At 61.6% G+C, this 15,781-nt stretch overlaps 1 protein-coding gene across 7 annotated transcripts in view; it reads left to right on the forward strand.

The window, feature by feature from the left end:
- Nucleotides 1-4,209: 4,209 nt before the first annotated feature.
- ZNF185 (zinc finger protein 185 with LIM domain) overlaps nucleotides 4,210-15,781 on the forward strand; it is a 44,669-nt gene continuing 33,097 nt past the window's right edge. For all 7 annotated transcript variants that reach the window (XM_047764068.1, XM_047764070.1, XM_047764071.1 and 4 more), the window contains exons 1-4: nucleotides 4,210-4,276; nucleotides 14,308-14,387; nucleotides 14,533-14,656; nucleotides 14,851-14,916. In XM_047764068.1, the coding sequence (XP_047620024.1) occupies nucleotides 14,354-14,387; nucleotides 14,533-14,656; nucleotides 14,851-14,916 (224 nt within the window). In that variant the 5' untranslated portion in view covers nucleotides 4,210-4,276; nucleotides 14,308-14,353. The remainder of the gene's footprint in view (nucleotides 4,277-14,307; nucleotides 14,388-14,532; nucleotides 14,657-14,850; nucleotides 14,917-15,781) is intronic.

Consider the following 15,781-nt stretch of genomic DNA (forward strand, 5'->3'; position numbering starts at 1 on the left):
CATCCCAGGAGCCTCCTTGCCGGCCAACTGTACTAAAACTCCGGAAAACCATGGCGGGGAGGTTTTCCAATTAGAACATTCTTTTTCCGATCTGCGGATGATTCTTAAAGCAGCAAAAAGCCATTCTTCAGGGCATGTGGGGATTATCTGCCAGCGAGGCCTTGGCTCAGCTCAGTGCACTCGTGCTCCGCAGGCCTGGCCTGGGGCTGCTTCCCAGCCAGAGACAAAAGGCGGTGTGCGTTCTGGGGCATCAGGTCACACAGGCCAAGCCTGATGGCTGAGGGTTTCCTGGGCTTATTCAAAGTCGTAGATTCCAAAGGCAGCAGGGAGTCTAGGCTGCAGGGCCTGCTGGTACAACCTCCCTGCTCCCAGTGGGGCCACTGTCTTCAGAGCAAAAAAGCCTCAAGTGTGGAGTCCAACCTTCAGCCCTTGGAGCCGAACTGGTCTGCCTTCCCCACCGGACTGGGAGCTACTCCAAGCCAGAACTGGGTCTGACTGGTGTCTGGCTGGGGGTGGGGTAGCGGTCCGGTGGGGGACACCAGCCCCACAGCCCCAGTGCAGGTTGAGGGTAGGCTCGGGGGGGAGGGGAGGGGGCAAAGGCCAGAAGGGGCAGGTGGGGTCTCCGTCCAGGAACTGCGGGCTTGGACCAGCTCCCAGCAACACAGAGAGCTGGCTACAGGCTCAGAGGCCTGGCCTGCAGGTTTGGGGCTCCACAGGGGGCCCTTATGGGTACAACCACACCTGGGGACCCCTACCCCCAGGAGACCCACCCTGCTTGGAGCCAGTGGAGTCACCCAGCAAGTGGAAACTGGTCGAAGAGCTTAGGAGGATGAGGTGGCAGGGCGGGTCCTAGAAGGAGGGAGGGAAGGAGGGGATTAGGGCGCAAGTAGGAGGCCGGCCCTCCCTGCGCTTGAACCTGAGAACCCCCACTGGGCGGGAGGTCCATCCAGAGCAGCTGGAGCCCTGGTGTTGGTCCCAGCTCTGCATCAGACCAGCTGTGTGGGCCCTGCTTGGCTGCTGTCCGTCGCTGGACCTGTTTCCTGATGCGCAGCATGGCAGCGTTTGGGTCAGGCGTTCGTCTCCAGTCCCCTCCAGTGCGGGGACACTCTACCTGGGTTGACTTTGGGGCCTGACAGTTTCAGGGCCCCACCCTTCCTCCCCCTCCCTAACCTGGGAACTCTTCAGCTAGGCTGGCTTGCCTGGGTTCCGCTCCCAGCCCTGGAGATCTAAACAGGGCCTTCCTGGAGCTCAGGAGCGCCGCTGGCCCCTCCTCTCTGGACAGCCACCTGTCCCCTACTCATCTGCTTGCTTCAGCCTCGCCTCCCAAAGACTCTGTCTCCACTGCCTGCTCATGGGTCGTGGCTCCCCTCAGCATACGGGTCACCACCCGTCCACTCCTGCCTCTCCCTTTCAGGCCTCCTGTTTGCCTGGGCAGCCTGGCCCGGCCCTCCCCTCCAGCCCACCCTACTTGGAGGCCGCACCTGTGTCCTCGGAGCAGAGCCTCGCTGAGGGCCTGCTTGTTGTGGGGAGACTGCTCAAGCTGGGGTGCTTTAGGAGGACTCTGCCAGAGCCCAGGGGCTGGCCAGCCTTGGAGTCAGAATTGAGGGTCATGGCTCAAGAGGAGCTGAGGGTAGAGACGGGGCAGTGCCCCATCTGGAGGCAGCCCACAGCTACCAGGGTCTTGGCCCTTGAGCTCTAGGCCGAGGGGAAGTTCACGAAGGGACAGTGTTATCGCTGAGAGTGGGTGAGAGGTCACCACCAAGGGGACATCTCGTGCAGGGACCTGGTGGGCGGAGAGCAATTGGTGCGTCTGGGTCCACTTGCCTGAGGGCAAGGAGTCAAAGAGGAGGCTGAGGAAGTTGGCAGTGGCCCTCACGCCTGGCTGAGGTGGCTGGGGGTGGCCCTGGCAGGGGTGGGGGGCTCTGTCGGGGCAGTGAACAGGTGGGCAGGGCAGGGCAGGGCAGGGCACGGCAGTTACCATTCAAGTCAAACCCGTTTGCAGGCAAGATCAGCTGCAGGGCCTGGCAGCCTGGCGGCGAGGGAGGAGTTAGGGAAAGCTTGATCCCTCTGGCTGGCGCTGTCGTGGCTGAATCACCTGGGACATGGGAAGAGCCTGAGGCCCCAGGGCAGCCCAGCCCAGGGCAGCTCTAGCTGACTGGCCATACGTGGCTTTGGACACCACTCTTGCTTTACTCTCGAACTGCCTCACCCAGACTCAGGGCTCTGGAGTGAGCCGCCCATCTCCCACTGGTGTCCTTGGGAAGGAAAGGCCACCCTCCTTCTCAGCCCTACACCTAACCCATCACTGCAACCTCTACAATCCACCGCTTTAAGCTAGGGGCTCCGGAAGGGTAAGGCGGTCCAGAGAGGGGGCAAGCCACACTCTTGGTCACATAGTGCATATATTTAGGAGCTAGGATGCCAAGCCAAGTCCATGGCCACCAGCAGCCTGGTAGGGGACAGGAAGGTTTCAAGTGCTGGCCCACAGACTGGAAGCAGCAAAACATTTGTTGGCAAGAGACAGAGATGCACTGAAGTGACTTGATCTGCAATCCTACCCCCGCGCCCCCCCCCCCCGCACATTCACACAGACACAGGGCCGCTGCCCCTCCCAGATAAAGCCCAAGAAGGACGAAGACCGCTTCCTGCGTCTCCGTCCCCTCTAACTCCCCATGCTGGTCTCCGTGCCCCAGTGATGACTCAGATGGGGCCAGCCCTGCCCTCCCGGAGCTCACCCTCTAGACGAGTGTGGTCGGAAGGGGCTGGGAGAGCGCACACAGAAGGTGCAGTCAGGAGAGGATTTACAGATGCTGGAGTAAAGTCATGAGCAATGGCTGAGAGTTCACCAGCCAGACAAGGGGCCAAAGGACACTCTAGGGAGTCTGAGTGCCAGGAGCAAACGCCTCAAGGCCACAGAAGGCAGGGGAGGTGAGTGTGGCTGGACACTCTCTCTCTCCGTTCGGTACAGAGTTTTGGCCTTTCATCTTGAGCGAGAGCCATGGAGGCCATCAAAGGGCTGCAGGCAGTGGAGCAACGTGTTACCTCTTATACTGACTTCCACGTGGCGATGGGATGGGAAAGAAGGCAAGACCCGAGGCAAGGAAACCAAGGACGAGGCTGGTCCTGTGGCTCAGGCCTGGACTGGGGCGGGGGCGGTGGGCGGGGAGAGAGGTGGATGGATTGGAAGGCCCTCTTGGTCCATCCTTTCCATCCCGTCATCCTCCCAGGGCAGCTTCTGGCCAACTCTGTGCCTTCTCCCGGAGGCGCCGCACAGGCTCGGTAGGGGCTGCCGTGGATGGATGCTTCCTCCATCCTCGCTCCCAGCCCCGTGCCTTAACCATCACAAGTACTCAGCAAGCATGACAATGACACAAGTTCCACAAAAGCAGGCAGGAATGCCGCTTAGCAAACCGCCCTGGCCCTGGGGGGCCGGATGGGTCTCCCCACCCAGCTTGCGAGGTGGCCTGGCTTGCTGACAGACTCTTCTTCGCTGCCGTGCCCTGGGAACCCCAAGTCGCCGCGGGAAGGCTTTCCAGAGTGAGAACGTCGCAGGCGCGGCCGGGGCGGCAGGCTCTCTCACTTTCTTCTCCTTCCCGGCCTCCGGGACTTCCTGCATGATCTCAGCCGACAGCCCCCCGCGCCCCTCCCCGCCCCTGTCTGGGATCTCCGTCTGTAAAATGGATCTAGGAACAGGAGGTCTCCACAGAATTAACCCGCAGCATCTGTGCAAGTCATTGGCCCCGAGCGGGGGCCAGAGCGCGTCGGGCGCGGGCAGGGGCGCAACGAGGCAGCCCGGGCCCTTCACGTGGCGGAGGCCTCCCAGTCCCGGGCCGCGCGCGAGCCCCCAGGAATTTGCCTGGAAGTGTTCCACCGCGGCAGCGCCTTCTAGAGCTCGCCCCGGGCTCGGAGAGGGGAGCCCCGGCCTTGATTTCTCCAGCAGCCCGGCGGGGCGGGGCCGGGAAGGGGCGGGCGGACCGAGGACCCTGGCGGGAGAATGTGCGGAATGTGCCAGGCGCATCTACCTACCCCAGGAGAGGGCAGAGGAAGGGGGCCGGCCGAGGGGAGGGGCGAGGGGCGAGGCTCCGGGCGCAGGAGAAAACCTGTTTGTTCTCCTGCGGGCGGAGCCCAGTCCGCGCCTCCTCGCCGCCCTGCGCGCTCCCCGCCGCGCCCCGCGCCCCGCGCCCCGCGTCCGCTCCCCGGCCCGGCCCGGCCGGCGCTGCCCACCTGAGGGAGCCCGCGCCCCGCGCCCGCCCCGCGAGCCGGGCACCTGCGCCAGGTAGGGCTGTCGAGTGGCCGTCGGCGCGGCCCGGCAGGGTCAGCGGGGGGAACTCAGGGCCTCCGTCGCCCCATCGACAAGCCTCACCCTCTCTAAGCATCCCAACTGGGCTTTCGCCGGGCGAGGCAGGGTACTTGGGTTCCTGATTTTTCCTGGGAGCAAAAAGGCTAAGGAGAGAGGCACAGAAGGCTGGCCTGGTCCCTCCGACCTCATTCTTTCTAGAAGAGAGGATTTGATTGTTAGTAAATGACCCGGGGCCGGGGTGCTCTGAGAATTGATTGCAGGCGTCAAGAGTCAAGGACTCAGATGGGCTCGTTCTCCCGGTGTCCATTTTGTAGACGAGCAGACTGAGACCCAGAACCGGAGGCTCACGGGCTGCCTGTGGGGAGCATGTGCCGGGCACAGGGCACGTCTCCTGAAGGGCCGCTGGGAAGGGAGCTGCTCAGACAGAAGGCGCCAAATCCAGCGCCGCCGGGTGTTATCGCCGGGATCAGCAGTGAGCGGGCTCTGAGGCTGGATTGTGTTATGAGGGTAGGGGAGCCAACAACAGCCTTGTCCTCTTTGGAAGGGCAGAGTGACGCCTCTGCCTTGGAAAGAGACCCAAAGCTCAGCTCCTCTGTCTCTCCCCTCCTTCGGACCCGGGGCTGCTGGCTGGGGGCTCCAAGGAGGCCTGTGGCGCCGGTGCCTGGCCGGGGGACATCTGAGGTGCAGGAGTCTTAACATCGTGCAAAGCAGCACAGCCACATCTCAGGCCCACTCTGCCAACCCTGAGAGAGAGCCCCTCACGACACACCCGGCCGTGGGTCAGGCCTCTGGCACCTGGACCCGGTCGTGCCTGGGCATCGTGGTCTTTTGGACTTTCGTTTGTGGTTCCTGGCTGGGGACAGAGAGCAGGGTCCCATGGGCCAACAGGTCTGGCCAGTGGGAAGGGGCTCTGGGTACCCGCTCCCTCCTCGCCAGCTCACTTAGAGCTCTGCGGAAGGCAGCGGGGGAGGCGGGAGGGTACTACCTTCCCAGGGTCTCCACCACCTCATCCAAAAAATCAGGGGCCTCTCAGAAGCCCTGCTCACCACTTAGAAGCAAGCGGCCGGGACATAGATGCTGGTCGGCCTTGGTACCTGTGCCGTTCACCTCATCACTCCTGGGCCACCCCAGGATAGGAAGGAGCAGATCCACCTCACCTGCCCTCCCACTGCTTCCCATCCATTCCCAGCACTTTCCCGGCCTGGTCTCCAGAAGCCGGAGCCTGGCTGAGAGCTCTATGGTCAACCGTGTGGAGCCGATGAAAGGCACCCAGCGCAGGGCCAGGCCCACGGCACCTGCTCCAGATCTGCTCACTGCCACCCGCTGGACACTCCCAAGTCAGCCACAGAGGGGGCCCAGGACCCCATCGAGTGCTGAAGCTCTGAGTGGCATAGACGGGCAGGGGGCTGTGGGAGCCTGGAGTGGGGGAGCAGGCCTGGCTGGGAAGGTCAGAAGAAACCTCCCGGAGGAGGAGGGTTTGGAAGCTGGAGGAGGAGCTCAGGAGCTGCCAGGTCAAGGCCCGCACATTCCTTGGGGCTGCTTAAGTCTCGCCTCCCCCTTGCCGGTTCTTCTTAAGCCCCAGAGCGAGGCAGCGGGGCCTGGAGAGAAGTCAGATGCAAGCCTTGCCCCAAGGAGCAACAGTCTAGTTGGGGAGAGAGACAGGCCACTCAGTAAGGACCTGGCACCTGCTTCAACATCATCCACCTCACGGAGCTCCCGTCGTGGCGCAGCGGTTAACGAACCCGACTAGGATCCATGAGGGCGCAGGTTGGATCCCTGGCCTCGCTCAGTGGGTGAAGGATCCAGCATCGCCATGAGCTGTGGTGCAGGTCGCAGACGCAGCTCAGATGCTACTTTGCTGTGGCTATCGCGTAGGATTTGACCCCTAGCCTGGGAACCTCCGTATGCCATGGGTGCGGCCCTAAAAAGCAAAAAAAAAAAAAAAAAAAATTATCCACCTCATGTCCTCTTCAACTCAGGTCCAGATTCTAGACAGGGAGCCCGCACCTGAGGGCGGGGACCCCAGGAGCAGCCGGCACTTGGCCTCAGCCTCCTGCAACCTGCCTTGCATTTCTGCTTAGTGCCCATGGCCTCCTAAGATCCGGCAGGGCAGAGACTCTGGGCCAACAGCAGCGGGCCCAGGACCTGGCCACCGTAGGCACCAACACCCAGTCCCTGAGCTGTCCTGGAAGCTGGGAGCCTGCCTTCCCCACGCAGCCTCCACGGCTGGCCGATCCCTTTGGTCTGGGTTTTGCTTCAAGCCACAGCTCATAAGGTGCCAGCTCATGCATAACACCAGCTTGCTTTCAGCTTGCTGAGTGAGGCGGCCTCCCCCCACTGCCAGGCCCTCCTGGCATCTGACAGGACCATGGCTGGCAGAGAGGAGAGCTGCTTTTCATGGCGCTCCGGATCTTTGGGCCCCAAAGGTTGGGATCCATCAGGGATTCTGCATTCATTTTGCTGGGTTCGTGAAGAGCTGGCTGATGCCAGGACAAGGGCAGCCACCCAGGGACCCATGTGCCTGAGAGTGACATTCAGGAGAGGTTGGCATCACTGCTTCTGCGTGTTGTGAAGTGGCGCCGGGAGGTGGCCGGTTGTCGCGAGTGCAGTGGGACATGGAGGCACTTTTACAGCCTAGCAGTGGGAAAGTGGCTCGCAGGTCAGACTCGGGTGAGAGCTCAGCTTGGCCACAGTCTAGTTGTGCAAATCTGGGCACAGCACGAAAGCTCTGGAGGCCCCGGGTTTGTTACCTGTACAGAAGGGAGTCGGAAGCCAAGGCTGTCAGCTGAGCCCAGAGCAGTGACAGTGCCCTCCTCAGGGGCTGTGGTAGCCAGGGGTGAGGTTGGGGCCAGGCTGGCGGGGACATGGGCTGTGCACCTGAGGAAACAGTTTAAAGGTCCCTGCTAAGTCTCTGACGCATAGACGAGGCAGTTAAACGATTTGCCACGGAACACTTAATTCTTGGGTCTTTTCTGGATGCTTACTAAAACTGGATTCACTTTCTTGTACAGTTTTCACAGCTTTTGCTTTTGTTTTATTGTGGATGAACTTAAAACTCAGAGAAAAGTGGCAGGAATGGGCCAAAGAACTCCCTCCATCACCCATTAACATGCCGGATAGTTTTCTTCAGGGACAGGGAAGTTGACATGGGCCAGTCACCTTCCAGTGACGAGTGCCCGTGCCAGGGTCAGGGTCAGGAGGCGGGCTGGGCTGGTGTCATCTCATTTTTTCCAAAGGGAAACTGAGGCACTGGGAGGAAGTCCGTCAGCGCTCGGGTGTGAGCATTAGGAGGGGGGCCTACGTATCTGATGACTGAGAGGGGCGGGGGTAGGAGAGCGGGAGGGGCAGGGCCGGGCGGAGAAGGGACTGGAAACCGAAATGACAAGAGGCCCTGTGAGTGTCCTTCTAATCTGGGCGTTCAGGAATCTGCAAGTTAAGCACACATCCCAGGGGACCTGGATGCCAGAGGGGCCCAGAGGCTGACCTCAGAAATCCTGCTTAGGCTTTTCCCGTGGAGAGTGTGCTCACTTCCCATTTCAAGAGCGAGCCAGAGCTGGAGCCACGGGTGGTGGCTGCCGAGGTGGCTGTGCGGGTCTCTGGCCACACTCTGGGTCTGGGTCTGGGTCTGGTTGTCGCCGGCAGTCCCTGGCCTTGGCCCCATCTGGGGGCATCCCTAGGGCGCTCGGTCCGGCACCCTTGGTCCGGTTCCTGCGATCACTGGCTCAGCACATCACCTTCGGATGATGAGGTCAATTGCCCGGAGAGCCTGATGTGGCAAAAAGGTTGCCATGCAGACAGCAGGTGCAAGGATCCCAAGAATGGCAGCGCCCGGTTTAAGTGTGAAAACCAAACCAAACCAGACCCCAAACCAGGACTTGCCTCATCCCTTCTGCCCAGCGAGCTCCTACTCATTCTTTCAGGAGGGCATGTACCCAGCCTGGCTTCAGCTTTCTCTAAATGTTATGGAATCAACGAAAATGTGGCCTTGGGCAAACGCTTTCTCCTCTCTGGGTCTCCGTATTCTCACCCCTAAAATGAGGACAGTGATGAGAGCGAAAGGCGGAGCTCAGGGAACCTTGGGCCTGGGGTGGACCGGAAGGCGTGAAGGGAGGGGACAGGGAAGACAGCCTCACTTGTCATCCATCACCGGTGACTAGGACAAAAGGAATTAGCTGTGGCCGGTGTTAGTCAGGGATGAGGTGAGAGGACAGAGCCAGCCCAGGCTCCTTCTCATGGCTCAGTGGGGAGGCGGTGGCCCTGGGAATCGTGGGAGTAGCTCACGTAGGTGGCCGTGGCAAGGGGTCCCACTAGCGGGCCCTGCTGTCCTCAGCGAGTCGACCTCACCCAGGCCCCTGGCCTCCATAGAGACAGCTCAGAGAGTCCTGCCAAGACACCCTTGCTGGCCCTTGAGGCCAAGCCACCTCTGAAGTGGCCCAGGTGGCCCAAGCAGTTGCTTGTATCTGGCCTGCTGAGAGCTGGAAAGCTGGCGCAGGAGACCTCGGCTGAATCCCAGCCCCTTGGGAGGGATGAGTGGCTGGATGGCCACGGCTCGCTTTGCACCCTTGGGGCTCAAGGCGCCTGCTGCCCGGAAGGAGCTGACCCACCTCAGACGTCTGCCCACCAGGGCCCCTCCAGCGCTGACGCCGAGACGTCTCCATTCTGGGGGCTGCGGGGTGGGATGAGAGGAGGTGAAATTCCAGACTTTCATGCAGAAGTCATTTACCTGTAAAGCACATTTACAAATACTTCGCCCCGTCCATGTGTTTTCTCCCCCGTATTACAGTTTCCCCATGTGCAACCCAAGTCCCCTCCAGCTCTTTTTTTTCCACGTGGCGCGCCTCCTTCCTGCCACCCCTTGGCTTCCGGGCTGGAGCCCTGGGACTGGAGCACCAGGGCTCCTGGGAGCTGTGTGCTGAGCAGCCAACTGGGGGGCTTGGGTGTGACCCGGATGCTCAGCCATCCATCTGAGCGCGCCTGGCTCCCCGGAGCCCCTGCTGCAACCCTCCCGGGAACCAGGGTGTCCTCATTCATGAGACCTGCTCTCAGGAGACTGCTGGGGAACCTTTTGAACCAGGTCGCTGACTCAGGGCCAGCTTAGCTTGGCCCGGGTTCAAACTTAGTCGACCAAGTGCATGCCTAGAGAAGGGAGCAGATGAGGGTCCCCGAACAGAGGGTGGAGGTCATGCTCCTTGACTCTCAGCGTCCCCAGCCCCCTCATACCCCATGCCACGTCCCGCCTCGGGCCTCAGCGTCGTTCGTCTGGGTCCAGGCCTTTCTCAGCCCGGCGTGTGGCCTACGCGCCAGCTCCTGCTTGCACCTCCGGCTGCAGCTTCCTGGGGGAGCCTGCATGCAACCCGGGCCTCCCTGAGATGCTGGGCCTTTGACCTCTGGGGATGTTGCAGAGGAAGGACAGGGGCAAGGGTCAGGGAACACTTTGTGACTGGGACTTCATCTTCAGCCAGGGAAGGTAAGTGACATGCCCAGGGACTTTTTCGGGCAGAACCAGGACTCGAACCCTGACACAGACCTCTCCCAAACGACAGGTAGTGGGCCTGGCCGGCTTGTTTCTGCCGCCCCTTCCGGCTTTGACTACCTCGGTGTCACCAGTCCCCTGGTAACCCAGACTGCCTCTCCCAGGACCCTTATACTGAAGCTCAAAGGCATTTGCTTGAAAGACACCCCAAGAGGACCAGGTGACTTTTCCGTGAGTCTGCTCCCCGATGCCGGGGCCACTGGAGGCACTTTGTGCAAAGGGAACATGGGCACGAGCCCCACCCCCACGCCTGGATCCCCCCTCACCAGGGCCAGTCTTCCAGTGGGTGGAGCTGTCGAACAGGTGAGGGGGCCGTGGCCTGGGAGGGGCATGCCCAGTGTCCTCACTGCCGTCCTCTCACCCCGTTCTTGCTGAGGGTGGCAGCTCCCAGGTTGAATCGGGGCAGGAGGGAGCCATGGAGAGACTCAGGCCAGGGGAGCTCCGTGGGCTCTGGCATCCGGGAGCCTCCGCCTATTTGTCATAGGAGGGCCAGAGGGGACCGGCATGACAGCCAGGGTCCCCCTTGCAGTTTTGTTTTCCAATGGTGGGCAGCCGTTTCCTCCAAGGCCCTGTAGGAAAAAGGCATCTCCTTCCTGCCAGGCCAGCTGTCTTCTCTGAGACCCCTGGCAGCTGTAAGGGTGAGAACTGGCTGGGTCCACCTGTCTCCGCTGCCCCAGATCGCAGCACCTATGTTTCTGCTGAACTGGCAGAGGCTCTGCCTCTGTTCGTGCCCCGGAGCCCCATGAAAAATGCTCGCAGACAGCACTGTACCAAAATGTGGTCTGAGCTGGGCCCAGCCACCGGCCCCTGCCCGGGGTGGCCCAAAGCTGCAAGGGCTTTATCCAGATGTCCTTGACACAACTGTATTTGATTGCTGGGTGTGGCTGCCTGGGTCGCACTCTAGGCTGTGCCCTCTGGCCCGGTCCCGCTGCTTCCGCACTGTGACTCCTGACCCACACTTAAGGGGTCCACTCAGAGCCGAGCTGGGGGCTCTGGTTCCCAGAGACAGAATCGCTCCTAATCCCTGTTGGCCAGAGATGGGGCCCCGCGGAAGGTGCGTAGAGGTGAGACAGCCGGGCTTGCTGTCAGCTCCGTGGGTGCAGGGAGCTGCAGCTCCTCCCCGGGGGAAGAAGCCCTGCCCCCGGCTCTTGGGCTGGTGGTGGCCAGCGCCCAGCACACACACATGCAGACAAGCCCCAACACCCGTGCCCTCTGGCTGCAGCTCCTTCGTGTGAAACAACGTTCTGTGCTCCTGGAAGGCAAGGCGAAAGGTGTTTTGTTCCTTTGCCCTCCCAGTTTACCGAGGAGGTCCCTGCCTGGCATCCAGCACCCCTCCCATCTCCCTGCCATCCAGAAGGGCCATCACTCAGGCTGCTGTCTCCTTTCACACAAGCCTCGAAGATTCCAGGCAGGGACCCGGGGCTGGGCTGCGTGGGTTCACAGGTTCCCTGCCTCGCCCCACCTTGGTGTCCTTCCAGTTGTCTGGAAGAAGCCAGCCCATCCCAGCTGTGCCGGGGGGAGCCGGGGAAGGGGTAGCAGCAGCACCAGAGTGAGGGCCGTGTCTCTCTCCATCTCCGTCCCCTCACACAGCAGCCGAGTGTTTGCGGCAGTGTCTGCCGGCGCTCCCAGTTCCCTCAGCCTGCTGGCCTGCCCGCATCAGCTCCTCTGCAGCAGCCCTGACTCCACTCGCTGACGGCCACTGACGCCACCAGGCCTGCGGTGGCCAGGGGACCACAGGCTCTGTGCCCCCCCGCCCCCATTGGCTCATCGCACCTCTCTATCCAATCAGGGCCGGAAGCCCTTTCCCTGGGAGGTTGTTGGGCAGCCTTGCGAGGCTTTGGCAGCAGGGAGGTGCTGGGCAGCCATCCGAATCAGGGAGGGCCTGTTCCCAGGTCCCCCAGCCAGTCCTACCAGGAACACTCTCCTCGCCTGCCCCAAGAGACAAGCGCAGGCGAATGGAAGAGCTCAGAGAGAGCAGGGGCTCAGAGGCAAGGAGGGTGGCCTGGCCTGCTCAGGAGGACTTGGACTTGGTCCTGAGCCAGGCTGGTGTCGTCCGAGTGTAGGGGTCTTGTCTAGTGACGGATAGCTGAGGTGGAAGGTGGCAGATAAGCTACCTGTTCCTTTGGTGGCCCAGGCCAGGCCCTTGGGCAGGGGGACGTGACGGTGCCTAAGGAATCACAAGATTTCCCTATCGAGGTAGAAGTGGGCCGGGGCCATTTGGGAGTCAAGGCCATCCACCAGAATCCAGACCCCCAAGCCACAGCATGGGACAGAAGCAGCACCAAATTCCAGGGAGTCACACATGCTCTGGCTTGGGGGTGCCCTGCCAGGAGGAAGCCTTGTTGAATATCACCTATATCGACATGGGGGTCATAATATGTTCAAATGCAACTATGGGGAAGTTTGATTTTTGCCCAATTTTCGCCGTCATACTCAACACTGGGGTGACACCCAGGTGTGTACGGTGTTCTACCTGTGCATTTGTCTCCTTAGGAGAGGCTGCAGTGGTGACTCAGCTGCCCTGCCCTGCTCTCTGTGAAGGGTCAGATGAGGGGGGCGGCCTGGTGGGTCTGAGAGGAGACCTGGGTCCAAGGAGCGATGGTGGTATTTGCTAAGGTCACGAGTCTGGCCAGCCTCCGGCTCGCGGGCATAAGTGGAGGCGCATTATGGTCCCCTGTGAGTGCGAAGCGAGGGCTGATGTGGGCCAAGGAGACACAGATGAAGCCGCTGGGCCGAGGAGGAGGTCAGAAGGGACTGTGGTCTGAACCAAGGCTGTGGGGGAGAGGGGAGGGGACATGATGAAGTGGGGGGAGAAGCCAGCTGTCCAGCTGGGACATAGATTCAAACCTCGTGTCTCTTTGTCCTAAGGAGCTGCCTTCCTGAGTCAGATTTATTGTCCCATCAGAAAAGACATCTGGCTTCTGAAACGCAGCATCAGCCCTGCTCTTTGCCAGCTGAGCTGGGACAATAAGCCCTGAGTCTCTTGCCAGAAAACTTCTAGGCAGCGCGGCCAACGGGCTGGTCAAGGGGAAACCGATGAGCTCCAGACCGAGTCGTAGGAGGTCCCGAGCTGAGGCCTCACAGTCAGTCAGCAGCGCCAGGAGGCGGAGGGGCCAAGATCTCAGGTGGCCCAGTGGGGCCAGTCCAGGGGCTGCTGGGATGGGCCAATTGGACAGCTTAGTTCAAGGTCACCTGTGGAGCGAGCAGTGCTTGGTGGAACTCTGCCGTGGCAGCTGGTGCAGGGGCTGCGCCCACAGGGCTCCCCTTCGCAGTGATGAGGTGCCGTTCCTGGCACACAGTGAGTGGGCTTGCGCCTCCTGGGCCGCGCCTTCGGTGCAGCTTATGGGCAATCCAGCTCTTGCTGACATGACGAATTTGGTTTTCCCTGGGCCCCCCGCCCCTGACCTCCGCGGAAACATGTCCAGGATGTGCCAGCTGGCAGCAGGGCCCGGCTGCTCGTGGCCTGGTCCCGGAGGGGCCCAGAAGGTGGCAGGCCCCAAAGAGGGTGGCCAATGGGCTTAGGACCATGCTGGCAGCGCCAGGGCCTCTGTCTCCCATCACACCCACTTCCGAAAGCCTCCAGCCCCTCTCTTGAGGCCCAAGGGACCAGCGGCGGTGGTGGGTCAGTGCTGCAACTAGACCCACGATGGGCCAGTGCCCTCCTGGAGCGTCAGCTTACTCACCTCAGCCCCTCGTGGCGCTGGGACGACCTCAGAGACCCCCCCCTCACTGGCCACAGAAGGGCAGCGAGGAGACCATGCTGGAGGGCAGGGCAAGAAGGGAGAGGGCCACTGGGAGCTGGAGGTGGAGCCACCTCCTAGACCACACAGGACTGAGGACCGCCGATGGTGTCCTTGCTGGGAGAGGCTGAGCATCACTGCCGCCTTTGCCGTGCCAGGCGGTGCTGGGCACTTGCAGGGACATTGATGCATTGGGTCCTCACAGCACCCTCAAGTATGTAGCCTTTTCTTTTCCTTTTTTATTTCTTTTCGGGGCCGCACCCATGGCATATGGACGTTCCCAGGCCAGGGCTCAAATCGGAGCTGCGGCTGCCAGCCACAGCCACAGCCACAGCAACGCCAGACCCAAGCCACATCTGAGAGGGGCCAGGGATGCAACCCACATCCTCATGGATACTTGTCGGGCTCGTTATCGCTGAGCCACAGCAGAAACTCCAAGGGTAGACATCTCTTTAAACTCGCATTTTATAAACGAAGACACAGAGGCAGCCCCACTCAAGATCTCGACAGCTCTCTGCCCCTTCCAGAGACAGCCCCTGGCAGCCCCTGTCGTGTCGCGAGCTGCCCTCGGCAGCCCTGGGCAGATGGTGGGTGGAAATGACAGCCCTGCAGGGGTCTCTGGCCAGGACGCCACCAACTCTGGATGGTCTCCATGTGCCAGGGGCCACGTGCTGACCCCCGAGCCGTTATAAAGGCATGAACTGACAATCCGTGTGCTTCGCCTCTGCCCCCAGGAGCCCTGTTGAATAGCCAGTGAGAAGGGACCGGCCGAGCAGCGCCATGAGTATCTCAGCTCTCAGGGGCAGCAGCAAAGGTGAGGCCTGGGCGCACTCTCTTGTCCCAGGCTTGGCGAGGGCCTGCCTCCTCCCAGAGCTGGGAGGGCTGGAGAGGAGGCCCGGGGTCCCGGGGTCCCGGGGCTGGGCTCCCCTTCTGAGGCTGCCCGGCCTTGCCGCCGCCAGGGAAGGCCCTCCCCCCGGGCGAGGAGGAGCGCAATAACGTCCTCAAGCAGATGAAGGTTCGAACCACACTGAAGGGGGACAAGAGCTGGATCACCAAGCGGGATGAATCGGAGGGCCACACCCTGTGAGTCCCGGAGGCTGGGAAGGGTGTGGGGTGGTGCTCCACGGGGACCCGGGGCTGGGAGTGTGGAGCCAGGCCGGGGAAGGAGAAGGGAAGGCGTGGGCACAGCGGGCCAAGCTCCTAGGGTGCGTGTCGTGCCCCCCTCACCTGCCTGGGACCCTGGGAGCCACTTTTTTTTGTGTTCCCTCTTTTCCCAGAGAGCTGCCCTCCGGCCGGAGCCGTGCCACATCCTTTTCATCAGCTGGGGAGGACCCTAAAGCCAGGTAAGAAGGTGCCCAGAGAGCTGCAGGGTGGGCCCCATCCTGAGGTCCTCAGGGGACAGTGAGTCATGTGAACCCTACAGGAAGGATGGGCTTTCCCACTGGGAAGGGAGCACAGGAGTCACTGGTCCAGGTCCCGCTGCATGCCCCTTGCTCCAGCTGTCTCCCAAGTTCAAGATGACCTATTGTGACAGCTGGCTGCGGGGAACAGCCCATCCTCTGCCTACTCGGAGGCCTTCTGCATAGCGGCGTCCAGGGAGGCTCCGAAGCGTGGGTGCATTCTACCCATATCTCTTTCCTGAGAAGTAAAGGCTTAGGGTTAGGGGGCCACAGAATGGAGGTTTGAGCCTTGCTTCAGAGAGCCGGCTGGAAGGGAAGGGTCCAAGTTCGCTGCTAGCCCCACGGGCTGCCTCTGGGGACTCTGGCCTCGCCTGTAATCTCTCCGTGACTCAGCACCTGTTACCCGCCGGGTCCTGTGTTGGGCACAGAGAGTCTGCCCATGGGGGGTGGGTATGTTTACTTGTGGGGGTGCGTTGCCCACCCTGAGCTTTGCTTGGGGGCTATATTTGGAAAACACATCCTGGGGAGCTGTGACGCAGGGCCTGGAAGAGCAGGGGGCCTGGAAGCTTACAAAATCTTGGCTCTCATTCTCTCTTGGGGGTGTCCTGGGACGGCCAGAGGTCATGGTCGCGCCTCCCCCGTCCACGGGTATTCCAGCCAAAAGTGCTTGTGTGGCTGGAAGAGGGATAAGGGATCTTCCTTTCTTGAGTGTCCCCCCAAGTGTTCCTGCAACCCGGTCACCTCCGAGAGGCTGCCCCCTTGCTACTCCAGCCCCAAGCTTCTCTTTTCCTGCACAGAGGAGCCATCC

Source organism: Phacochoerus africanus, chromosome X (genome assembly GCF_016906955.1).
Source record: "Phacochoerus africanus isolate WHEZ1 chromosome X, ROS_Pafr_v1, whole genome shotgun sequence".
NCBI lineage: Eukaryota > Metazoa > Chordata > Mammalia > Artiodactyla > Suidae > Phacochoerus > Phacochoerus africanus.